A 26,670-nucleotide genomic window follows, 5' to 3' on the forward strand; every position below is an offset into this window, starting at 1 on the left:
ATCAAGAGCTTAATATTAATAAAAAATAAAAACTAGATATGGGTCCCAAAAGTTGAAAATGTAAGTCTACCTAAGGCATGTACAAGAATGTCATAGCAGGGGCCAAGCACTGGTGGCTCACGCCTGTATTCCAAGCTACTCAGGAGGCTGAGATTTGAGGACTGTGGTTCAAAGCCAGCCAGGTCAGAAATGTCCATGAGACTCTTATCTCCAATTAACCACAAAAAGCCAGAAGTGTGGGCTGGGAATACGGCTTAGTGGTAGAGTGCTTTCCTAGCATGCATGAAGCCCTAGGTTCGATTCTTCAGTACCGCATACATAGTAAAAGCCAGAAGGGGGGCTGTGGCTCAAGTGGTAAAGCACTAGCCTTGAGCAAAAGAAGTTCAGGGACAGTGCCCAGGCCCTGAGTTCAAGCCCCAGGACTGGCAAAAAAAAAAAAAAAAAAAAAGCCAGAAGTGGAGCTGTGGCTCAAGTTACACAATAGCTCAAGGTCAGTGCCCAAGCCCTGAGTACAAGCCCTAGGACTGACCAAAAAGAAAGTCATAGCAGCATTATTTCCAGCAGCCCATAGATGGGAACAAGTCAAATGCCCATCCCCTTATGAAGTGCTAAGTGAAATGTGCAAAGCCATCTGAGGGAGAGGGGAGAAAAGGAGAGGGAAAAGGAGAAAGAGGAAGGAAAGTGAGAGGAGGAGGAGAAGAAAGAGGAAAGCCAGGTGTGATGTGTGCCTGTAATCCCAGCAACTCCGAAGACTTTTAATGTTATCTTAATACTTAGCCTGGGCAATATAACAGCTTTGACTCAGAGCAAGAGAGAAGAGGAATGAAGTTCTGACCTTTGTTACAACATGAATGTACCTTGAAAACATTATACAAAGTGAGGGAAGCAGAGACAATAAAACTACACATGTTCCATGTATACAGATTGTCTAAAATAAGCAGATCCAGACTACTGGACACCAGATGCCATTGTGACTGCTAATGAGTACAGGATTTCTTTCCTGGGTAATTAACGTGCGCTAGAAATTAGCAAACAAATAAAGTATTATACCAGGTTTTCCTTCGCTGGCAGGAAATGAGCTACTCAGATGTGCTGCTGCCAAAACAGCCATCAAAGTCCCTGGTGCTTCACGCTGCCACTGCTTCCTGTTTTCTGGACCATCTTCCATCACAATCACTTGGCCATCTGAGGAGGAAACTGTGTTATTAAAAATAAAAATGGCTGGGCGCTGGTGGCTCATGTCTGTAATCCTAACCACTCAGGAGGCTGAGATCTGAGGATGGCAGTTCGAAGCCAGACCAAGCAAGAAAGTCTGTGAGACTTTTTTTTTTTTTTGTCCAGTCGTGGGGCCTGAACTCTGTGCCTGGGCACTGTCCCTCAGCTCTTCAGCTCAAGGCTAGCGCTCTACCACTTGAGCCACAGCGCCACTTCCGGCTTTTTCTTTTTGTTATGTGGTACTGAGGAATCGAACCCAGGGCCTCAGGCATGCAAGGCAAGCGCTCTACCACTGAGCCACCTTCCCAGCCCTGTGAGACTCTTATCTCCAATAAATTACCAAAAACGCTGGAAGTGGATCTGTGGCTCAAGTAGTAGAATGCTAGCCTTGAATGAAAGCTCAGAGACCGTGCCCAGACCCTGAGTTCAAGCCATAGGACTGGCAAATAAATAAATAAAAATGCTTCTTCATTTGAGTGTTCATTAAATCATAGTGTATCAGAACCTTAGAGGTAATCCCACATCTCATTTGACTGAAGTAACAGAGAATTTATTATCCTAGGTATGTTGGGAGATGCCTGCAATCCCAGTTACTTGGGAGGTAGAGATTGGGAGAATCACAGTTTGAGATAAGTTAGAGAGACTCCAACAAATAAGCTGGGCATGCTGGAATGGACCTGGTATCCCAGCCATGCAAAAGACATAATAGGAGAATTGAGGTCTAAGCCACCCCCGGCAAAAATTCAAGAACCTATTTGAAAAATAACCAAAGCCAAGAAAAAGGGGAGGGGGTGCTTGGGAGTATGGCTTAAGTGGGAGACAGCCTGCCTGGTACACATGAGCCCCTGAGTTCAAATTCTAGTAACAATGAAAGCTTTAAAAAATATAAATGAAGTTCAAAAATGGAGTGTCTTATTGTCATATAGCTGGTGAGAAGAAAATTCATGGGGTTTTTTAATACTTTTTTTATTTAGTTGTACAGGAGTTGCCATTTAACAGTGTCACCCCTTTCGGCATTCTTACCTTTCCTTCCCTGACCCACCCTTTCCTTCACTTCTTTTAAGTTTGTAATACATACATTGAATTCTTGATTGCATTCTCCCTCTCTTCTCCTCTTCACTGGCTACCCAGCTCTCCTTGACCCCAGCCCCTTCCTGTTTATTTTGTTGAATTTTTATTGTGCCTTTCTAAGGAATTTCACTATTTGAGTTCTACATTGAAACTACCATATTTCAGTTAATACAGGTGTATACACTTGCATACCACTTAACATATATACTTATAGGTTTATAAGCTAATTCTAGCTTCCTCATATAAGGGAAAATAAGCATTCTTGGTCTCTTTAGCTCTGAAGAAGATTTCTGTTTAAAAAGGCCTTTTTTGTTGTGATAAAACTTCTATTTTAAGTTAGGTATCCACCTCAATTGCCTTATTGATTTATAAGCCAACTCACGTACATACACTTATTAACTTCAATTATATACATTCATACCTTGTATCTAAGGAGGAATGATTTCAGGACCCCCAAGGATATAAAAATCTGTGGGTGCTCAAGTCTCTTGCATATAGTAGAGTAATATTTGCATATAACCCAAGCATATCCACTTAGTCTGTAATACAGTGTAACTGCCATATAAATAGCTGGTAGGCTGAATTGTGAATTGTTTATAGAATAAACAGAAGCTTTTGTTTTTCCTTGTGTGTGTCTGTGTGTGTGTTTGTGCGCACACACGCATACCTGCCAGTAATGGGGCTTGAACTCATCGCCTGGGTTCTTAGCTTTTCCCACTCAAAGCTGGTGCTCTACCACTTTAGTCACACCTCCGCTTCTGGCTGTTTGCTAGTTAACTGGAGATGGAAGTCTCATGGACTTTCTTGCCCAGACTACCTTTGAACCTCAAATCATCAAATACTGCCCTCCTGAAAAGTTGGAATTATAGGCTCAAGCCACCAGTGCCTGGCCTTTACTAATTTTTTTAAAAAATATTTTCTGCTGGGCATCAGTAGCTCACATTTGTAATCCTAGCTACTTGGGAGGCTGAGATCTGAGGATCAAGGTTTGAAGCCAGCCTGTGCAGGAAAGTCCATATGACTTCTTATCTCCAACAAACTGCCCCCCCAAAAGCTGTAAGCAGAGTTCTTGCTTAAGTGATAGCTAGCCTTGAGACAAAGAAGCTCAAGAACAACACTCAGGCCCTGAGTTCAAGTGCCAGGACTGGCGCAAAAAAAAACAAAATTTCCATCTGTGGTTGGTTGAAGTCAAGGATATGGAGAGCTAATGTTAAAAGGGTTGCCTTTTTCTTCTAAATAAATAAATAAGCAAATAGATAAATAGCACATTGGCTTAGAAAGTATATGTATCTTTACACTTAATTCTTGAAATGTTGGGAAAACGAATCTTTTAATTCCAACTTTACTGGTGAAACATACGACTTTCCAAAAAATTTCAGGGAAATCATTAAGCTGACACTAGAGGACATATCAATTCAGTTGCCTTTCTTCACCTTCACTTTAATTTTTTTCTTTATTTTGTGTTGATACTGGGGCTTGCATTTAAGTCCTCCCTCTTTCATTTGGCTCAATGCTCTGCCATCCTGTTCCAGCTTTTTGCTGGTTAACTGAAGATCAGGAGTCTTAGTGGACTTTCCTCTCTGGCTTCTAACTGCAATCTTCAGATCCCAACCTTGTGAGTAGTTTAGATTACAAGTGTGAGCTACCCAGTGCCTAGCTTTCACATCACTTTAAAAAAAAGTCGTGGGGCTGGGAAGGTGGCTCAGTGGTAGAGCGTTTGCCTTGCATGCATAAAGCCCTGGGTTTGATTCCTCAGCACCACATAAGCAGAAAAAGCTGGAAGTGGTGCTGTGGCTCAAGTGGTAGAGCACTAGCCTTGAGCTGAAGAGCTGAGGGACAGCGCCCAGGCCCAGAGTTCAGGCACCATGACTGGCAAAAATAAACAAACAAACAGCTTGTTGCATCCTGGATTTTTCTTCCTTTTCTTTTGCCTGGCAAGAGTGGTCAGTTCTTTGGGACAATTATCAGGCAAGTGTCTCCAGTGGGTGGAGGAGAAAACAAATGCCTTTGCAAGGTGTTTAGAACAAAATCAGTAGAGACTAAACTTAAAAGGAAATTTATTCCAACACAGTGAGCTCTGATAACACAACTGTTTGGGCCCTCTGGTCTTCCTTAGTGCCAACTGGCATTAACAGAGCAGACTCACCATCAGGCATGGTGGGGCAGGCGGAGGTGACATCGGCTGCTGCCATCATTTGCAGCAGAGTCTTGGGTGCTCTGGCATCCCACTGCCTCCTGTTTGTTGCAGCTGTGGCAGCCTGCGGGCAGCACTCTGTGTCTAAGAGAATCACTTATTAGCTCCAAAGCAGCCAGGGTGTGACTATGCTGCATCAAACTAAAGTGCTCAGGTACCAAGGCAGTCTAAGATCAGAGCTTAGGAAGCTGACAAATGGTAGTTAAAAGTTGTAACTGATGAATTTAACTGACTGTGAAAGAGATAATTAGTGACATGAATAGACACATTCATTGAATCATGTGGAGAACCCAATCGCTTTCCACAGAACACAATCTATTCTATTCTCTCTCTCTCTCCCCCCCCCTTGTTTTCATTTTTTTTGCCCAGAACTAGGGTGTAGGTGCTGTAACTTAGCTTTTTCACTCAAGGCTGGTGCTCAACCCCTTAAGCCAAAACTCTGCTTCCAATTTTTTGGTGGTTAACTGAAGATAAGAACCTCAAGGACTTTCCTGCCTGGGTTGACTTTGAACCATGATCCTCAGATCTCAGCTTACTGGTGCCCACTGTTTTTGCTTTTTGATTTTTTTAATTTGTTTTTGTTTATTTTTTATTTTTATTTTTATTTTTTCAGTCATGTGCCTGAACTCTGGGCCTGGGCACTTTCCCTCAGCTCTTCAGCTCAAGGCTAGAACTCTACCACTTGAGCTACAGCACCACTTCTGGCTTTTTCTGCTTATGTGGTGCTGAGGAATTGAACCCAGGGGCTCATGCATGCAAGGCAAACACTCTACCTTTGAGCCACCTTCCCAGCCCCTTTTATTTATTTTTTGTATTTGTTTTTTCAGTATAGGAATTTGCACTGACACTGAACCATGCCACAGCTCTCTGGACATATTTTATGCCTCCTTTCCTTTGCTTGTGACACTTCTTTGGTATGGAGGAGGGCAGTGTCCAGGTTACAAAAAGAGTTCCCTAACCACCATTCACAATATGCAGCTCAAGGGAGAGCCTCAATCAAATACCTTGTCACTTGAGTAATGATGCTCCAGAAAGATATGAGGCAAAAAGTACTCTAGGAAGGGAAACTGAGACATTCAGGTTCACACTTGGTATAGGGTAAGATGGGTGCTCTGGCAGGCTGTATGACCCCTATTATGTTGTAGGAAAGAAAGGAAGCTAGGGTAGGAAAAGTGGGTCACTGGGAGATCAGCTAGTCAGCATTAAGTGTGAAACCATGTAGAATTGACTTTACACTCCAGAAATTATATAATAGCTACTATTAATAGTTAACTATGTTATAACTATTATATTACAAAATTGTTATAATACTAGTGATTATAATAAATATTAGTTATTATGACTATTATTATTGTTTGGCTGTTTATTAGTAGTAGTAGTTGTAGTAGTAATAGTATGGCAACCAGGTAGAGAATAAAGAGAAACCCTCTAGAAAATAGGGCAATAAAATGGGGAAAGCATAGAGGAAATGAAGAGAATACCATTTGTTAAACCATAGCACATGGCTGGTATCCTCTATATCATATCTCCCCTGTCATATGGTGAGATTATTTTCCTTACAATACCCAGTGTGGCTATTACTACTCCTAAGAGGAAGTATGTAACATAGAAGATGATTCTATGATCAGAAAGTACAGCATCAGCTGGGATTCAAGCTCCCACCATCTCTGTTACTATGCTGCTGAAGGATGACAAAGTCATGAGTGAGCCATACTGGGCAGAAGGAGGAGGAAGAATCCAGAGCATTTCAGAGGAGGAGCTGCCCTGGTGTGCAGGAGCAGCAAGGATAAGCAGGAAGAGACCCAGGAGCCAAGAGGAACATTTGAGACAGACAGCTAATGAAATGGCTCCTGCTCATCCACAGCTTTCAAGGAACACCTACCAGTTTCTGGGCCACAAAGCTCTTCAGAGGCTTTGTCTGTGTACTCTTCTTGCCCCTTCATCTGTCTGTATTCCTTCAACTTCATGCCATCCTCGAAGGTCAAATTGTCAGTTAGTGCAACCATTACCTAAAGCAGTTCCACAGTGTTTCATGAGAAATAGACCTTGGGAAGAGGCTACAATTCTTTTTAAGTATTACTAAGATGTATGTTAAGTATTAAATATATAACTATTAAGCAGAATTGTACATAGTTGTGTGTGTTTATGTGTAAGCTACTATTGAACTCAGGGCCCCTCACTGTCACTTTGCTTTTTTACTCAAGGCTGGCACTGTACTTTGAGCCACAGCTCCAGTTTAGCTTTTGGCTTAATTGGAGCTAAGAATTTCAAGGATCTTCCTGCCTGGGCTGGCTTTGAGCCCAGGTAAAAAAAATCCAAGATAGAGGCTGGGAAGGTGGCTCAGTGGTAGAGCGCTTGCCTCGCATGCATGAGGCCCTGGGTTCGATTCCTCAGCACCACATAAGCAGAAAAAGCCGGAAATGGAGCTGTGGCTCAAGTGGTAGATTGCTAGCCTTGAGCTGAAGAGCTGAGGGACAGCGCCCAGGCCCAGAGTTCAGACCCCACGACCGGACCCCCCCCCAAAATAAAAGAAAATCTAAGAAACTCTTATCTCTAACCAGTAAAAAGCTGGAAGTGTGTCTCAAGTGGAAGAGTGCCAGCCTTAAGTGAAAAAACTAAGCAGAACATAAAACCCCGAGTTCAAGCCCTGGTGCCTACACACGCACACACACACACACACACACACACACACACACACACACACATTTGGAAAACTTGAATACCCAAGCCCCTTCTAAGACTATTTAATGGAATTTGCCCCTAGAGCCCATAAAACAATGTCATAAAACTTTTCTCTTAGCTGAAATGTCTATTTTTATGACTTACCTCATCCTCCTGGAAGGAGTCTTCACTAGAAACACACTTGTCTAAGGGAATTTCAAACTTTATCCCCCTCTAGAAGGCAACAAAACAAAATTTAAAAAGTCTTTGTTTAGCAGTTCAATAAAAGCTTTACAATTATAATCCCTTGGGTCAATTTATTTTGATAACAAATAAATAGGGTTATTCTATGAAATAGAGGAGAAATTAGGTAGGCAACCTAGATTATAAGGGTTAAACCCACAGGCAGCCTTCTAACATGAAATCAAAAGAAAAAAAGTTTATTACTTTAGCTTTATATTTCTGTTCAGGAATTTTACTTTCTTTTGTGTTCTGAAGCCTAATTTGTTTTTAAGTCTTTCAATGTCCTGGAATTTAAGATAAAAACATAATACTGTCATTTAATTTTATTTTCCAACTTCGGAATTCACAGCACTTGGTACTTCTATGATCTGATTTTTAGATTGAATTGGGTGATTGATTTGAAAACAAAAGCATCCTTTACTAAGGAAAGTCAGTCATTCATCAAAAACTCAGGCATAGAATGCAACAAATTGAGATATTTGTGGATTTATCATGGGCATTGCAATGGGTAAAAATTCTATAGTGTGATGAAGTGTTCATTGCTCTAGTACAGTCCAATGCAACCCAATCCAGTTCAAGTATGTATTTTTCTAGGACTAGGAATTGAACTCGGTACTTCATGCATACTAGGCAAGCACTCCCTCTGAGCCATATGTTGGCCCAAGAATATAATTTTGACAACAGAATCTCTCTCTTAAAAGGCTTAGGATCTCAGTCAAGAAAGTAAGAAAAGTGTCCAACTCATGACAATGTAAAGGGTGGGCTGTAAAAATTGATAGGCAATTTTAAGGAAGAAGACAAGAAGACTATATACAGCAGATAACAAGAGTTTAAAAGGCAAGGTTGAGAGGTGAACTGTGTGCTGAGGTTTCTTAGGCTCTATCTTGGGCTCTCCACTCTTCCTTTCTTTTCCACAAGGGAGCCTGATGCATTTCTATCAATTAAGTCCCAGCTTTATGCAATGACTCCTTATGCAGTGTGTCATCTAGTTTCCCCTTTCCCCTCTTCTAAGCTTCAGACTCAGCATCCTGCCTAGTTAGCGTCATCTTCAATTTGTTGATTGCTTTGTGTGTGTGTGTGCCAATATTGGGGTTGAACTCAGGGCCTCACATTCTCACTTGGCTTTTTCACTCAAGGCTGGCATTCTACTACTTGAGCCACACCTCCAGTCTGGCTTTTTGATAGTTAATTGGAAATAAGAGTCACACAGACTTTTCTATCCAGGCTGGCTTTGAATCTGTATCCTCAGATCTCAGTCTCCTGTTGTCTCTCTGAAGCAAAGATGGCATTTCTATGTTTTCTAAATACCATATTTCTGAGTTGCCTTCACTAGGCCCCATTTTCCTAAAGTTATCCTGTCTCTTCATCACTTTCCAATCCCAATTTCTTAAGCTACTGAGGAGGCTGAGGCAGAAAGATTGTAAGTTCAAGGGCAAGCCAGGGCAATATAGTGAAAAACAAAGAGAAAAACAAGGATGCTCAGGCTGTAACTCAGGACAGAGCACTTGCCTAGCATTTGTGAGGTCTTGATTCAATTTCAACATCACAAATTAAAAAAAGAAAAATTAAGCATTCACTTACTATGTGATCCAGCTAATCCAATCCAAAGGGTTTATTCAAAAACAAGAAGACCATGTCTACACAAAGATTTGTACATAAATGTTCACTGCAGCTTTATTTATAATAGTCAAAGGCTGGAAACAACTCACACACCCATCCACAGTAACTAGACAAGCAAATGTTGACACATTTATAGACTTGTATGTATCCAGCCCCAGTGAGGAACAACAAACTATTCATATGTGCAATGTGGACAATTCGTGACATTATTATGCAGAAGGAAACCAGACAATAGAGAGCAGAGTACAGTGTGATTCATTTACATATTGCAAATGAATCTAGAAAATGCAAACTCAGCAGCTGTGACAGGAAGCAATTCTGTGGTTGCCTGGGGAAGATGGGGGGTGGCGTGCGAGGGGTGGGGGAGGGGGCGGGGGGTGGGGGAGACACCGAGAAAGAAAAGAGGAATGAATAAGAGGACCTGAGCTTTATAAAAGGATCTCACATGATGGTTGAGTCTATCATGTTGCACAGGAAGAGGTGAGAAGCACTAGGCTAGAGCAACCCCACTGGAAAGAACAGAGGCCCAGCAGCCATCCCTACCTGCACAGGCCTCTTCTTCAGGTGCATCTTCTTTACCAAATAGGTTTTATGACTGATTTTTGAGTTCTCCTTTAATACAGATGGTACATGGTCAAAAAGATTGGTTCTGTGTGAATTCTGGAAGCTACTTTCTGTCCCTTCACCAGAGCTCATTAAGAACATGCTATTATGCTGCTGCAGACAAGATCGTTGGAGGCAGCTACTCCCAGTGTGTGTGTGTGTGTGTGTGTGTGTGTGTGTGTGTGTGTGTGTGTGTGTGTGTGTGTGTGTGTGTGTGTGTGTGTGCTGGGCGTGAAACTTGGGGCTTCATAATCCTAGGCAGCAATTCTACCACTGAGCCACATCCTACCACAAGAGTTGTCTTTGTGGTTCTTTTTCCCTGAGACTGTCTTGTTATTTTTCAGGTGCTTTTTTTCATAGCTTTTCTAGAAATGTCTGCTATGTAGTCCTGGCCTAACATGTATTAGTTCCTGGGCTGGAACCTCAGCATGGGAAGAAAAAAAAAAGCAACAAGGCAGGATAGATTAGGCCGGTGAACAGCAGACAGGAGTTCAGAAACAATGCATTTAGAAACATAGAAGCACTATCTTTCTTGCTTCTAAATACACTGTTTCTGAATATCAAGGATAAACATTGATTTCATGGCCGGATGCCATTATTTTCCTGGAAGTGATGTTCAAACATAAAGATCAAGGATTAAAGAGTAGGTCAGACTTAGACACTCAGAGCCCAAGCAATAAAAGGGTAACACTAAGAGTGATTCAGAGTAAAGATACACAGTTATCCTGAATAACTGTTCGTCAGACCCTGCCTTCATATAAATACCCCTGATGTCAAAGACCTCTGTGTCTCTCCCTCTGAGCAACCACACTTTATCTGTCAGAGTAAGCCTCTTTCTTTCTGCTTGTCTGTTTTCCTGCTTACTCAGTAAAGCTCTGCTAAGTTTTCTTACCATTATGACTTGTCCAGAAATAGGACTTAAATTGGAAAGTCCTCATGTCTAAAGGGCAACTTCACAAACCTTCCCCTAAACTCCTAACAGGAAGAAGGAAAGGAAGGGAAGGAAGGATGGGAGGGAGGGAGGAAATGAGAGAGGAAAGGAAAGGAGAAAGAGAAAAAGAAAGGAAGGAAGAAATGGAAGAAAGGAAGGAAGAAATGGAAGAAAGGAAGGAAGAAATGGAAGAAAGGAAGGAAGAAAGGAAAAAAAGAAATGGAAGGAAAGAAGGGGGAAAGAAGATGGAAGGAAGATAAGGAGGGATGGAGGAAAGAAAGGTCTTCTACCCATCTTTTTGGTGTCAGAACTCCCATCTCAGACCCATTACATGTAAAGCTGTCAATGCATAAGGATCTGAGCATGAACCACACTGTGCTCTGGAGAAAACCTTCCCCAGGCTGCAGCTCCTGCACATCTGATCACTACATTTAAGTTAATCATTTTCAGTATCTACTAATTTAGTCAACTCTAAACTGGAAGAACAATGTTTCCTTCTAGAAGGGTGAATTTACCTCCAGTTCTCTCCCCATCTTCTTCCTGATTTCCTTCATGTCATTGTGATACTGTTGGCGTATTTCTTCTAGCTGCTTCCAATATTCCTGGAAAGCAAAGCCAACCCAAATACTCTAACATTTGTGAACAACTTAAAAGTAGTCTCTATAAAATCCATACTTTTTTTAAGAAGTGACATAAAATAAGCATTCAAAATGTGTTATTCTCAAACATCATAATCTGCCATGTTTTGGCCATGGATGGTTCTTCACACCCCATGAGAGATACATGGGCTTGCACAGATCCTATGCTCATACAGGACCCTAAATGCACTGACATAGTTATGCATCCAATGTTGATTTCAGATTATGTTATAGGTTGAAATTCATTCCCTCTAAAGATAGGTGGAAGCTGAAAAGATGGTGCACTCCCAAGTATTCGGGAGGTAAAGGCAGGAAGATCCTTGAGCTCTGTGGTTTAAGATGTAACCTGGGCAGCTTAGGAAGACCTCATCTCAAAAACAAAACCAAATGAACTCTGCTGAAGTCCTGTTTCCTGGCACCTTAGAACATGGCCTGATTTGGGAACAGGAGCATTGCAGAGATAACTAGTTAACATGCAGTCATGGAGCAAAGTGGCTCCCTTTGAAAATGACCAGGTGAAAACTGAGATGCCACCATGTGACAAAAGGCAGATGTTAGAATGATGCAAGCAACCGCAAACCAAGGAATGCCAAATATTGCCAGGAAAGCATCAGAAGGTAGGAAGAGGCACAAAGATCCCCTCTAAGTTAGATGGAGGCCGTGAAGAGTGTAGAATGTCATTACTTTGATTCTGTACTTGCAGCTTCCAGAACTGTGAGAAAATACATGTCTGTGTTTTTAAGCTAGCATCCAGCTTGCTATACATGGACAGCACAGCCCTGGGAACACTAATGTTAAATAAGTTAATGATAGATAATTTAAGTGACCCAAGGTAAACACATTATGATTAACTGGTGGTAAGTAAGTAAAATTTTCGCTCTGTGTCCCCTAAAACACCAAGCTTGGTTCTTCACATGCTCAGTATTTGTACACTGAGGCATACTGAAGAAAAGGGACTAACACATGTAAGCCCTAGAATTCAACTGTTTTTAACCTGGTCCTTCATGTCCTTTTTTCTAAATTGTAGCTCCTGGGACCCAGTTTCTTCTCCACGGTCTCTTAGCTCTTGCCTCTGGTTGTGATTTGGTTCAGCAGAAGAAGGACGAAGACCCTATTGATTGAATGAAATTATTTATAAGGTACATTTGCATTTTGGGAACAGCTTCTGAGTTGACCCTGACTTCTTCCTATAGACAAGAATTATATCACCAAACAAACTCAGTAGTTTGGAGAGTTTTTGGAGTAAATAATATAATTTTCTTATTTCCCTTTTCCTTCATTTTGTTTTGTGGTGATACTGAAGTTTGAATTCTGTGTCTTACATTTCCTAGGCAGGCATTCTACCATTTGAGTCACACCTTTAATTCCTGCCCCCCACCCTTTTATTTTGTTAGTCCTGTGGCTTGAACTCTGGGTCTGGGCACTGTACCTAAGTTTCTTTTGCTCAAGGCAAGCTCTGCTATTTAAGCCATGGCTCCACTTCTGGTTTTTTTGAGTGGTTTACTGGAGATAAGAGTTTCACAGTTTCTCCTCTGGACTGGCTTTGAACCTCGATCCTCAGATTTCAGCCTCCTGAGTAGCTAGGATTATAAGCATGAGCCACCAACACTGGTCTACATTTCATCTTTCACCCTTTTTGCTTTAGATTACATTTTAGGTTACATGTTTTTGTTTGAGTAAGTCTGGACCATAATCCTTCAACCAACAGTCTTCCTCCCATAGCTGTAATACAGAAGTGTACCATAATGTTTGTCCAATAACATTTGTTGAGATGGAAGCTTACTGACTTTTTATCTTGGCTGGCTTCAGACACTTTACATGGGGCTGAGATTACCCAGGTGTAATCCACCTTACCTAGTAGAATTTTCATAATTTAAATACTAAACAATTTTTTAAATTTCCCATGAATGCTGTGTATTCTAAGCAATTATTTTATGTTATCATTTTAGATGTTAAATTCATTTTCTGACTTGATAAACTATAATTATAAAATTAAAAAGAAAAAGAAAGAACTATTTAAAAATAAAATACAAATAAGCTAGACCCCAGTGGTTCTTTTTTTTTGGGGGGGTGGGGTGGTCCAGTTGTGGGGCCTGAACTCTGGGTTTGGGCACTGTCCCTCAGCTCTTCAGCTCAAGGCTAGCACTCTACCACTTGAGCCACAGCACCACTTCCAGCTTTTTCTGCTTATGTGGTGCTGAGGAATCAAACCCAGGACCTCATGCATGCAAGGCAAGCGCTCTACCACTGAGCCACCTTCCCAGCCCCCCTAGTGGTTCTTATTGTAATTCCAGCTACACAGGAGGATGAGATCAAGAGGATGACAGTTCGAAGCCAGCCTGGGCAGAAAAATCTAAAAGACTCCATCTCCAAAATAAACCAGCAAAAAATCAAGCTGGTGATGTTGCTCAAGTGGCAGAGCACCAGCCAAGCAAGCCTGAAGCCTTGAGTATAAGCTCTGGTATTAGCAAAATAATAAAAATTAATAATATAAAATAAATAATAAAATAAGATCAACACAGAAAGGAAATCTGAAGCTTATCTACTCCAAAATCATTATTTATAGAAAAGGAAATTAAGCCTAAAGGTTGCATAAACTGCGAGGGGACACAGCAAGTCATAGAGCCAGAGATGAAACTAAGCTTCCATACTTTAATTCCAGCTTATTGCTACTCTTCTTCTTCAACTATTAAAATCAAAAAACAAACAAATGAAAAAAAAAAACACCTGAAAATTGCTGGGCACTGGCGGCCAACACTTGTAGTCCTTGTTACTCAGAAGGCTGAGATCTGAGGATTCCCAGTTTGAAGCCAGCCCAGTTTGGAGATAAAATCTTTATCTCCAATTAACCACTTAGAAAGCTGGAAGTGGTTGTGGTTCAAGTGGTACAGTGCTAGCCTTGAGCAAAAAAAAAAAAAACTCAGGGATAGCGACCAGGCCTTGAGCTCAAGCCTTTAGACACACACACAAACACACCCCACCCCACCCCAAAACAGAACTGCCAGGTACTGGTGCCTCACACTTGTAATCCTACTCAGGAAGCTGAGATCTGAGGATAGAGTTTTGAAGGTAGCCTCAAAACAGACAAATCCAAGAGACTCTATCTCTAATTAGCCATTAAAAAGCCACAGTACAAATGTGGTTCATGTGATAGAGTATCAGCTGTGACTATTAAAAAAATGAGCAAAAGTACAAGGCTTTGAGTTCAAACCTCAGTACAAACACAAAAAAACAAAGTTAAACTGAGAACTGGTAGATGGGTGGTCTTGACCTTCTAGTGACATGACTTGAACTTAAGGATTCATAAATATCCGTGAACAGAGAAAACTATTAGCAAAATTGCTTTCCAGGCACAGTATTTTACTCACCAATTGCTTTTCTACTTTCAACTTATATTGCTGAGCTTCAAATTTCCTCTGAAGGTATTCGGCAGGCCTTGAGAAATAAGAATATTGGGCATGAGAAGTAGGCCTTGATCCTTGAGTACACTGAAGTTCTGACTGTGCCCAGTCCCTGAAGTAGAAATATGCCCAATATGACAAGTGAATTTTCAGCTTAATAATGGGACTTAAGATTCACCTCCAACTTGAATTTCCAAGGTCAAGAAGTAGTTCAAAGTTACCATGAGTTTAGATCAGGAAAGAAAGTTTTTGGAAAGAACTGAGGGTACAGAGAGGGGTGAACAGAAAATATCATGATGTGATAGATTTTTCTTCAGGACATGATTATTCTAGCCTAGACACATGGCAGGCAAACAAAGCACTCTGTGTGATAGTAAATCTACAGCTCCTCGCTCCTGGCTTCATAGTGATCCTCACCTCCCTGCACAAAACCTTGAGCCACTTGGAAGTGGATAGGGATCCATCCTTCTTCCTTTACGCTGGCACATAAATGCTTCATGAACAAAGATGATGCTTCTGCTGCCTCTCAAAATGTTGTGTCTTTTCAAACCACCCCCAGGTTTATGCCCTCAGGTTTATGCCTTATCTATACTCTCTCTCTCTCTCTCTCTCTCTCTCTCTCTCTCTCTTTTAAGATACTGTCTCTATATCACTCAAGCTGGCCTCGAGCTTGAAATCCTCCTAATTCAACTTCACAATGCTAGGATTATAGGAATGTGCCACCATGCCTGGCTAATTTTTTTTCTTTCTTTTTTTTTTGGTTGGTGGTGGGGCTTGAAGCCCTGAGACAGACTCAGAATTTCTCCCAGTTTTGGCCAAAAGTATAAACAGATGTATTCTTCTATTTATATATGTATTTATCATGTCTCCTTCCCTTCCTTCTCTCTCTGTCTGTCTCTGTCTCCTGTCTGTCTGTCTGTCTCTTTCTCTAGCTTTTTCTGCTCAAAGCTAACACTCTACCATTTAAACTACAGCTCAATTTCCAGCTTTTTAGTAGTTAATTTGAGATAAGAGCCTCGCAGCCTTTCCTGTTCAAGCTGGCTTTGAATTGCAATCCTCAGATCTCAGCCTCCTGAGTAGCTAGGAATACAGGTGTGAGCCACTGGCTCCCAGCATTTCCTTTTCTCTTAATGCAGGCAAGCATTTGGATTGTGAGCCAAGCTTTAGGGCTAAGAGTTTCAGTGACAAGAAGAAATAAAAATATTAAAAGATTAGGAATCTTGCCTACAGTTAAATAACCCCATGAATAAGAAAATATTTTATAAACATAGGTCCCATGGTTTCCCTTATTTGCAATATCTAGTATATGTCTGAGTCAAACAGAAAATGTCAGATAAGGTGATGTTAGGGAAATGAACCCTAAGATATGTATTCAAATGTTTTTTTTTTTTAATTTCATGCGATTGTTTCTAACACATTTATAAGATTATTTCTTTGTTGCTTTGTATATCCCTCCCCCACAGCATAACCCCTGCTTTCACTGTATTTGATGTCAGTATAATTTGTGGAGGGGAAGGGGAAAAACAAATCGTTTAAATAGGGATACAGGTGGACCCATTGCAACAATGAGATGTACAAGTTGTTATGTAGAAAACGAACTTTACAACTTTGGTGCGGGGCGGGGCGGGGGGGGGCGCTAAGGGGGGCGGGGAGGATTGGGGGGTGGAGGGGGAGGATGGGAAGGGAAGGATGGGAAGGGGAAACAAAGGAGGAGGCTACAGTGCTTGATAAGAAATGTACTCATTATCTTGCCCATGTAATTGTAACCCCTCTGTACAGTATTTTCACAATTAAAAAAAAGAAAAAGAAAAAAAGAAAAAAATATTTTATATCAAATTTGATATAAATAAGTGTTTAAAGTGGAGATTTTTTGGAAGTTCTCCCTCACTTATTTTAGGAGAATTTGGGGAGACTTTGGAATATATAATGTTGACAAATGATGTTTAGTCCAGGAGTTCAAGACCAGCCTGGGCAACAAAACAATTCAATCTCAGACCAAACAAGAGGGTGTTGAATGTGTTTAAAGCTATTTTCAGAACATCAAAGACAAGGTTGACCACAGCATACCATTGAGCAGGTGATGTGTTGTGGCTTTCTTCCCAGTTAGATCCTTCAATTCCAGAAGCTTTTTGAGGGACACAGTGATAGTTTGGTTCATGGATTCTCTTCCTTAGCAGGTCAAGTTGAGCATAATAAAAGTCATAATGTCCACAAACTGCAGCTACTTTGGGCCTTTCCATCATTTTTATCTAGCAGATTAAAGAAAAAAAGAGTAATGACTTTTTTTAAATGTATAATGTAAATCTACCATTGAAAAATATTTTTGGTGGTACTGAGGTTTGAACTCAGAGTCTTTCTCTACCTCTACTACTTGAATTACTACTACTACTACTACTACTACTCAAGTAGTAGAGTAGCCATGACTCAAGGTCTGGTATTTTGCTGCTAGGATTTATTTTAAAATTTAAAGATTAAAAGACTTTAAAATCTATTAAATGAGAAAGCTATTCATCATTTTACAATCTTTCTGTCTCTCTCACTCTCTTTTATTTATTTATTTTTATTTTTTGTCAGTCATGGGGCTTGAACTCAAGGCCTGAGTGCAGTCCCTGAGCTCTTCTGCTCAAGGCCAGGGCTCTACTACTTTGAGCCACAGGGCCACTTCCAGTTTTCTGGTGGTTAAGTGGAGATAAGAATCTTACGGACTTTTCTGCCCAGGCTGGCTTTGAACACATCTCAGCCACCTAAGTAGCTACGATTACAGGTGTGAGTGACTGATGATCAGCTCATTTTACAATCTCAGTTGTGTATAACCCAAGAAGAACAGCTTCTTTGGGATTTTCTCTGAAGTCCAAGTAGATAATGGGTGGTTCCCATGCAGATATATTTATCTCTTCTTTAATAGAAGTTGTTTAAGTGATTAGCAAAGATATCATTTGGTTGATAGTCCTTATAACTTAATCTACTCTCAAATCTTTCAGCTAATTTTTCTCCTACAGACATGATACAGATTTCTGAATCATGGCAGATTTTTCTGATTTCTTTAGTAGAATTAGTCACATTTTTTCAATAAAAAGCAGTAATATAGACAATAATTTCCAAATCTGTTTACATACCAACATACTTTCTGCAAAAATCCATATATCAAGTAAACATATAGTAAATGGACTTCTAAATGGTCTTGGATTATACAATGAGCCTTCCTTAAAAATGTGATTCTTTGGGCCAGGCACCAGTGTCTCATGTCTGTGATCTTAGCTACTCAGCTGAGATCTGAAGATTGCTGTTCGAAGCCAGCCCAGGGAAGAAAAGTCTATGAGACTCTTGTCTCCAATTAAGCTAAAAAAAACTGGAAGTGAGCTGTTGCTCAAGTGGTATGCTAGCTTGGAGTACAAAAGCTCAAGGAACATTTCCCAGGCCCTGAGATCAAGCCCCAGGACCAGTGACAAGAAAAAAAAACTCTAGTAATATTTTTTAGGGGGGAGGTCTTTGGATATTGCTCAATAGTAGAGCACTTGTCTAACTTGAGTGAGCCTTTGCATTCAGTCCCAGCACAGTACAATAACAAAGTGGTCAATTTATCATTTATTTACCAGAAGCATTTCATTAGTGTGACCTAAAAGATTCAACATTCCATTAAATAAATTCAATTAACTAAGCACAAAGAATCTAGAAAAAGGTTAATTATTATAGAAAAATTTTAAAATGCATGCTAATAAAGTAACAGTAAAATAGCAATACTTTTATGATTCAAATGACATGTAGCAATTTAGAGTATGAAATACAGTATGGGGTTTTGGCTTGCTTTGTTTGAAATAGGTTCTTGATATGTAGCCTAGGCTGACTTGGAATTCTCAATCCCCCTGCCTGAACCTTCTGAGTGCTGAGATTAGAGGCATGTATCCCCATACCTACCAATGCTGTGTTTCCTGCCATTGCGTTACTCCATCATTCTGTAGAGAAATATTTTTTCTTATATATACAAAAAATTAGAAAATTTTCAGCTATAAAAAGAAAACTTAGCTAGGCACCAGTAGGTCACTCCTGTAATCTTAGCTTCTCAGGATCACTGTTCAAAGCCAGTCCAGGCAAGAAAGTCCATGAGACTTTTATCTCCACTTAACCACCAGGAAAATGGAAGTGGCTTGTAGCTCAAAGTGGTAGGGTGCTGTAGCTCAAAGTGGTAGAGCACAGAGACAAACCCTGGGTTCAAAGTCCATGACAAGAAAGAAAGAAGGAAAGAAAAGAAAAAGAAAGAAAGGAAAGAAGGAAGGAAGGAAGGAAGGAAGGAAGGAAGGAAGGAAGATGAGATGTAGTAATAAAAGTTTTTTTAATAGCAACTAAAATAAAGTAAGAAATGTTCACTTTCATGCATCGCATTAAAGAATGATTTACTATGCCTACAAAACTTATAGACTCCAAATTAATTAGCTTGTACTAATTAGCTTGCAATGAACATATATGGTCAGGTCGGTCTACAAGAGCACAGCACAGCTAAGAAAGAGAGGGGTTTAGCTTGACTTACACATATGGGGTTCCGGGCTCCAGCTGGGGGTCTCCATTCATTTCTATGTAATACATCCTTCTTTTTAGCTGGCACTGATATTTTTGATCGCAGTGGACATTTGCCCTGGAACTTCACTCTGTGTATTTTAGAATCTTATTAAAACAAAATAAAATAACTTCATTTAAAAAATTAGTATTGACACCTGAAAGAGTATCAAAGTAAGCTGCAATGCCAGGCACCTGTGGCTCACACCTATAATCCTAGCTACTCAGGAGGCTGAGATCTGAGGATCATGGTTCAAAGCAAGCCTGGGCAGACAAATCCAAGAGACTATTATCACCAATTAACCTACAAAAACTTGAAGTGGAGGTGTGGCTCGAGTTTTGAGTGGAAAAAGCCAAGCAAAGAGTTTGAGGCCCTGAGTCAAGCTCCAGTGAATATAAGCACAAAAACAAAGAAACAAACCCAAAAATATAAGCTATAAGTCCTGACACAGAAAATTTATTTTAGCCAGAAATATTCTGCACACAGAATGAAATACCACTACGTACTCTCTTTGAATGGAGGAAAACATTTTGTTGAGGGTTCCTTTACCTATTGTCGGCAATAAATAACATGACAAAATATTTTTTTTTGGCAGTACTAGGGTTCAAAATTAGGGCTTCAAATTTGCTAGACAGGAGCCAGATCCCTTGAACCACATCTCTAGCACTAACCTAACATTTTATTAAGGGTGGAATTAATATCAATGTTAACAGAAACAAAAAGCATGGGATAATGGTAAAAGTAAATAGAGTCATGAGAGCTTAGGTTCTGAAGTGACATCATCCTTTTTATGTGTGCTAGTACTAGGACTTAAACTCAAGGCCTCGCCCTCTTGCTTGGCTTTATTCACTCAAGTCTGAGCCACACCTTCACTTCTGACATTGTTTTCTAGTTAGTCGGAGACAAGAGTTTCAGAGACTTTCCTGCCCAGGCTGGTTTGTAACCTCAGTCTTCAGTCTCCTGATTAGTTAAGATTACATGTGTGAGCACCAGCTTCCCACAAAGTGGCACCATTCTTGTTTCAATGTGGCTTAAAATGTAGGTAGGCCTTCTCACACATTATCCCCATCAAAAATGTGTTCCCGTTTTCTGATCTCTCCCACATCAATAATGTGGACAAATATACTTCCTTTCCTACTCTATTAACCTGCTTTCTAAGCCTTTTCAGTCCATAACAATCACATCAAATCTGGCAAAGAGTCTCACTCATTTTCCTTTTATAATGTTCCCTCCACTTTTCTTTCTCTATCATGGTGGATGACATTTTGCTAGCACAAATTCCTTAGAGAAATTTTCTCTTCCTGATCCTGTAAGTCCAAGCATTTGGTTATGACTAAACCTTACTGGTCTGATTGCCACTTGGATAAACATAGCTTCTCATCCTTAATATAAGCTCCTGTCTTGCATTCACACTGCACTTGATCCCTTCTGTGGATTCCTGCCACCTGACTAATATTGTTCTCTAGACCTACAACTGTCATAAAGCATCATCTGCTTCATTCATGTCTCAATATAATTGTCCTTACATTGCTTTCAAATAGTTCCAAGATCCTAGGCCAGCTCCAAGAGAATTCTCAATTACTAGTCCATCCTGTCTATTTCAGAAAGAAGCTGAAACTAATCCTCCTATGTCTGAGCCTTCTTCCAAGAGGTAAGCTTTGATGTAGCCTCCTCAAGCATTTCTACCTGCCTGTTGCTTTGTGAAGATTTCCTGAGTAATGAAAACAAAAGCACTATGTCTCCCAGCTTACTCCTGGGCTACCTAAACATCTCAGGCACGTCCCCTAGTGGCCACATGAGCAGACATTTTTCTCCTGCTTACACTGCTTGTGTTTTCTAAGTTTCCAATTCAATAGATTTAGTGGAATTTCCCTGCTAATGTTGCCAGCCATATATTGGACCTTTCTGTGTGAGAGATGCATAATAAGTACTTATTTTTTATGTCAGTTAATGTGTTGACTTTGTCATAAGCTTTGAAACAGGCACATCTAACATGATGGAATGAAAACCTGGTCATCATGCTTATGAACTATCAAAGGATCATAACTGCTTTCCTTTTTTCTTTTCTTTTCTCTTTTCCTTTTCTCTCGTTGCTTTCTTTCTTTCCTCCTTTCCTTTACTCTCCTTACTTCTCCTCCCCTTTCTTGCTTTCCCTTTTCTTTCTTTCTCCCTTCTTTTCTTTTCTTTCTTCCTTCTTTCTTTCTTTCCTTCCTTCCTTCCTTCCTTCCTTCCTTCCTTCCTTCCTTTCTTTCTTTCTTTCTTTCTTTCTTTCTTTCTTTCTTTCTTTCTTTCTTTCTTTCTTTCTTTCTTTCTTCCTTTCTTCCTTTCTTTCTTTCTTTCTTTCTTCCTTTCTTCCTTTCTTTCTTTCTTCCTTTCCTCATGCTGAGGATTTAACCAAAGGCCTCTTCTATGATAAGCAAGTACTCTACTATTGAGCTACACTCTCAGTTCCTACAAAAGGTATTTTTTGAGTCAGACCAGACCAGGCTGGCCTTGAACTATGATCTTTCTGCCTCAGACTCCCAAATGCTGGGATTACAAGCACAGCTACCACAATCGACAAAGAATTGTCATTGCTTTGTGTGTGTGTGTGTGTGTGTGTATGTGTGTGTGTGCTGTAATTGAACCAAAATCCTTGTGAATGCTCTGCAAGCAAGCACTCTACCACTTAGCCTTGCCCCTCAAGTTCAATGGAAGTTCTTGGATCATATAGTCAAATCATTCTTACCCGGGACTATCTTCCCAGAAGGCTGAGAGGCTAAGGATCTTGCTTTATGTAGAAGTGTATGGCTGAATTCTTCTTGAATAACCTAAAACCAAACATACATATCAATGATCTGCCAATCAAAACCTCTGTCAAACACAGTCACTTCAAAACTCACCTCAGGAGTCAAGTATTTAGCAATAAGAATCTCTAAAAAGGGCTTTTTCAAGATGGAATTAACAGATGGTCGATCTCGAGGAGACACCTTAAAGAGCTGAAGTACCAATGACTGTAGATCATGAGAAAACCTTGGTGATATTGGGGCAAATTGTGCTTGACAAATCTTCAGGACTAGCTGGTGTAAGTTGGTACCTTCAAACTGACAAGACAAGAACAAGGCAATACATTGGAGAAATGTTAAACACTGCTATTAAACCTTAAGTAAACGTTCCAAGAAGAAAAAACAACTCATTAATTTATTGGTTTATTACTTCTCTGTGTGTGTGTCTGTGTCTGTGTCTGTGTGTGTGTGTGTGCCTGCACTGGGCTTGAACTCAGGGTCTGAACACTGTCCCTCAGCTTTTTCACTCAAGGTTATCATTCTACCACTTTAGCCACAGCTCCATTTCTGCCTTTTTGGTGGTTACTTGGAGATAAGAGTTTCATAGACTTTCCTATCTAAGCTGACCTTGAACCATGATCCTTAGATCTCAGCTTCCTGAATAGCTAGGATTACAGGTGTGAGTCACTGGTCTCCAGCTTACTAATACTATTATACTTATTTGTGATGTTGGGAGTCAACACAGGGCCTTACATATTGTAGGAAAGTACTTAACCATTGAGCTACAATTCCTGGCCAGCCTGAGACTGTTTTTAAGCTTCAGAGAGGAGGACTGCATTTTACCCTACAAGGTTGTTATAAGCTAATCTTTCCTAAGTAGATACTGCAGGTAGTCACTCATATTGTGCCATGCTAATTGAAACAGGTTTTGTAGTTTTAGATGTTTTTTTCCTTTAGTGTCGGCTGTGGAATCTGGGGTGTTGTTTGTGTAAGTGTGTTCTTTATCATTGAGCTCTATCTCCAGCCATAGTTTGAATTTTTTTGACTAAAAATATTTTCATTCATTTTAATTTGTAATTATTATCAAAATATTATTTACTCACATTTAAAACCTGGAAGGTATAGGAGGTTATACTCAGGGAAATATGTTTCATGTCACTATTTAGAATACTTCCTTCAGTTGAAGGCATATTATTAGGACATTTTATTTCTTCTTTTCAAAAGTTAAACAGAGCAGGCACTGGTGGCTTGTGCCTGTAACTCTAGTTACTCAGAAGGTTGAAATCTGAGGATCGTGGTTCTAAGCCAACCCTGGGGCAGGAAAATATCTGAAACTCTTCTCTCCAATACCTTCAAGGTGAAGGTATGCCTCAAGTAGTAGAATGCCAACCTTGAATGGAAAAAGCCAAGTGAGAGTGTCAGGCCCTGAGTTCAAGCTCCAGTATAGACATATACACACACAAAAAAGGTTAATAGAATATAAATTGATGGCTTGTTTCTAGAAATCCAGAGGCTTTGCCTAGTGGCCATGCCCCAATAAGAACCACAGGTACTGGGTACTTAATGAGCATTCTTTATAGATAAAATTTTGTACTTAACTTGTTGCTGGAGGATTCAGCATATCCTGGGGGTGGAGGGGGAACACTGTGAAGCATGTGTTTACCTCTGCTAAATGTATATATTATGTATATATATTATATGCATATATAGGCTATATATGTATATATGTATACTTATAATTATTATATTGAATATATGTTATTTTATCTCATTTGGATAGTTTTCTATGTCAGGACATATAATTTTATTATTTATTTTAATTAATTAATTAATTTCCAGTAGTAGGGCTTGAGCTCAGGGGCCTCTTAGCTTTCTTGCTCATGGCCGGCACTATCGCTTGAGCTACACCTTCAGCTTAGCTTTTCACTGGTTAATCAGAGTTGGAGTCTTGAGGACTTTTCTGCCTGGCTGGCTTTGAACCCAATCCTCCTACTTAGCCATGGACACTTAGCTTAGTTTTACCATCCCTTTTGACTGATTATCCATATACTTTTTGCTTTTCTTGTTTGAGACAGGGGTTGTTCTGTGTTTCCCTGGCTTATCTCAAACTCCTGGGCTCAAGTTGAAGCCTCAGACTTCTAAATAGCCAAGGCCATAGGAATACTCAACAATATTCAGCTAGCTAACTGAAGAAAATATTTTCTCTAAGAAGTTAGTTTCACTAAAATGATTTCAATAATTCAAGGTTAATCTGATGATTAACATACTTACTGGATGCCTGAGTGTGCAAAGCTCATATAAAACACAGCCAAGAGACCAAATATCCCTAGGGAAGAGAAGAGTTTATGTGCCAAGGAAATATCCATAATTCTTAGTAAACATTTTTATTCTTCTAATGCCTTGTATGTATATAGCACTATTTTGTCTAGGTTGATGAGTTCTCAAAAATGTTTTCAGGCTGGGCACTGGTGGCTCATGTCTATAATCCTAGCTACTCAGGTGGCTGAATTCTGAGGATCATGGTTCAAAGCCAGCCTGGGCAGGAAAGTCTGTGGGACTCTTATCTCCAATTAACCACCAAAAAACTGGAAGTAGAACTGTGGCTCAAAGTGTTAGAGCACTAGCCTTGAGCAAAAAAGAGCCCAGGGACAGTGCCCAGGTCCTGAGTTCAAGCCCCACAACTGACCAAAAAAAAAATGCTTTCAGATACATACAATCAATTCTAAAATAAGAAGTAAAGCAAAGCCAAAATTTCCCCTAAATAAGCATTGTGATCTTCCTATGTATTTATTTTTGGTAGTAGGGATTGAACTCAGGGCCTCGTACCTTTTGAGTCATGCCCCCAGTCTTTTCTTTTGCATTTGTTTGATACGGTCTCACTAAATTTTCCATGAACAAGCATTGTGATCCTATCTCCCTCTCCTGAGTAGCAGGATTGCCGGAGTGAACCACTGTACTTGACGCATTAGATTTGCTTTTGTCTTTAGAATCAGGTAATACTTCATTTCCATATGATAGGATGAGATTAAAAAAAACACATTAATTAAAAACCAGGGCTGGAGCTCAGAGGAAAATCTCAAGGTTGGATCCCTAGCACTACAAAACAAAACTTCTGAAAAAAAGGCACAAAGAGAAACTTCTCAATGTGATTCATTGTTTCACTTATATCTCTAAATGAAAAGGAATTGTTCTGAACAAACTTTAAAAGACTCAAAAACACTGGTCACAGTTAGGAGTGACTAGCATCCCCCTTCATATATGGAGAAATAAAATTACAAAAGTAGTAGGAAAACAGAGACAGAGAGAGAGAGAGAGAGAGAGAGAGAGAGAAGATTAGAACTTCAGTGTCTGGACCCATAACTCAACAAATCTGACCTGAAACCAGATTGTACTGACACTTTCAAATGAGCCAGGAACTCACGTTTTATTGTTATATGGTTTATTCTGACAGATCTCCGGGGACAGGTAGTAGGGTGTTCCAACACAAGTTCGAGCAAGTTCCATGGAGCTAGCAAGTTACATAGAATAATGAGACAGTATGGTTTGTTCTGGAGAAAGACTTCAGATGAGAAAAAGTATAACAAAAATTTAGCTCATTTGCATAAGTATAAAGAGAACACAAAACATTGTACCTCGATAATAGAATAATAAAAATCAGTAGGTATCTTTAGTTAGCTTTGTTTTGGTGGTACTGGGCTGGGACCCCAGAGCTTCACACATGCTAGCAAGTACTCTACCACTTGAATCACACCTCCAAACCTTTTTTTGCTCTTGTTACTTTGTTTAAAATTAAATTTTATTTTTTTGTAAAGGTGATATACAGAGGAGTTGCGGTTACATAAGTAAGGTAGTGAGTACATTTCTTGCTGAACATTGTTACCTCCTCCCTCATTTTTTCCCACTTTCCTTCCCCCTGACTCCCTCCCCCCACGTTGTAAAGTTAATTTCCAACATAGTGTCTTGTGAGTGTTGCTGTTGCTTACATTGGTTCACTTTGTCCTTTGTCTCACCACTTTGTTATTCTCCTTCCCTTCCCCAAATCAGATAAATGTATAAATGTATATACAATACACAGGGTACCAAACTCAAATACAGTGACAACAGGAGATATTGTTGTTTTTTTTCCTTCCCCCCCCTTTTTTTTTTGCCAGTACCAGGGCTTGAACTCAGGGCCTAGAGACTGCCCCTGAGCTTATTTGTTCAAGACCACGTGAGCCACATCTTCACTTCTGTTTTTTGTTTTTTGTTTGTTTTTTTTGCTGGTTAATTGGAGATAACAGTCTTAGGGATTTTTCTGCCTGGGGTGGGCTTTGAACCTCAATCCTCAGATCTCAGCCTCCAGAGTAGCTAGGATGATAGGCATGAACCATTGGCACCTGGCCTAAAATTGTTTTCCAAAGCAGTTGCACCAGTGAATTCTGTAGTAAGTATAAACCTGCCCATTCTACTAAATTCCCACAAACTTTGGACATACTCCAGCAACAGCTCCTGTTACACAGACTTGTATCATGTTAACCACCCTTACTTCATTATGCCACAATTTATCTTGATAATTTTAAACACAGACATATGAGTGAGTTCATACATTATACAGTTACCAAAAATAATGTAGACTATCAAGCTTTTGCTAGCTTCCTCCTTCACAATACCTCAAAATGCACACTTTAAGTAGGAAAAGAAATGATTGTTGGAAGTACTTACTTATTCAGGACTCTTGCTATACCAAAGTCCCCAAGCTTTGCAACCATTCCATTCTTGCTAAGAAAAATGTTCTAA

The 26,670-nt window shown here is 40.0% G+C and overlaps 1 protein-coding gene and 1 non-coding gene across 2 annotated transcripts in view; both read right to left on the reverse strand.

The window, feature by feature from the left end:
• Positions 1-26,670, reverse strand: part of Nek5 (NIMA related kinase 5) — a 46,808-nt gene that overhangs the window by 6,266 nt on the left and 13,872 nt on the right. The window contains exons 5-19 of the mRNA XM_042685504.1: positions 26,596-26,666; positions 25,316-25,402; positions 24,166-24,220; positions 22,012-22,212; positions 21,858-21,939; positions 19,103-19,236; positions 16,645-16,826; positions 14,545-14,611; positions 12,171-12,287; positions 11,054-11,140; positions 9,548-9,616; positions 7,307-7,375; positions 6,363-6,489; positions 4,433-4,564; positions 1,051-1,185 (exon numbers count right to left, since the gene is read on the reverse strand). Of these exons, the coding sequence (XP_042541438.1) occupies positions 1,051-1,185; positions 4,433-4,564; positions 6,363-6,489; positions 7,307-7,375; positions 9,548-9,616; positions 11,054-11,140; positions 12,171-12,287; positions 14,545-14,611; positions 16,645-16,826; positions 19,103-19,236; positions 21,858-21,939; positions 22,012-22,212; positions 24,166-24,220; positions 25,316-25,402; positions 26,596-26,666 (1,615 nt within the window). The remainder of the gene's footprint in view (positions 1-1,050; positions 1,186-4,432; positions 4,565-6,362; positions 6,490-7,306; positions 7,376-9,547; positions 9,617-11,053; positions 11,141-12,170; positions 12,288-14,544; positions 14,612-16,644; positions 16,827-19,102; positions 19,237-21,857; positions 21,940-22,011; positions 22,213-24,165; positions 24,221-25,315; positions 25,403-26,595; positions 26,667-26,670) is intronic.
• On the reverse strand, positions 21,071-21,170 carry LOC122112924. Its single transcript, XR_006148302.1, has one exon. It is a non-coding gene; the product is annotated as a small nucleolar RNA U13 (small nucleolar RNA).

Source organism: Dipodomys spectabilis, unplaced genomic scaffold, assembly GCF_019054845.1.
Source record: "Dipodomys spectabilis isolate Male_0828 unplaced genomic scaffold, ASM1905484v1 ptg000095l, whole genome shotgun sequence".
Classification (NCBI taxonomy): Eukaryota; Metazoa; Chordata; class Mammalia; order Rodentia; family Heteromyidae; genus Dipodomys; species Dipodomys spectabilis.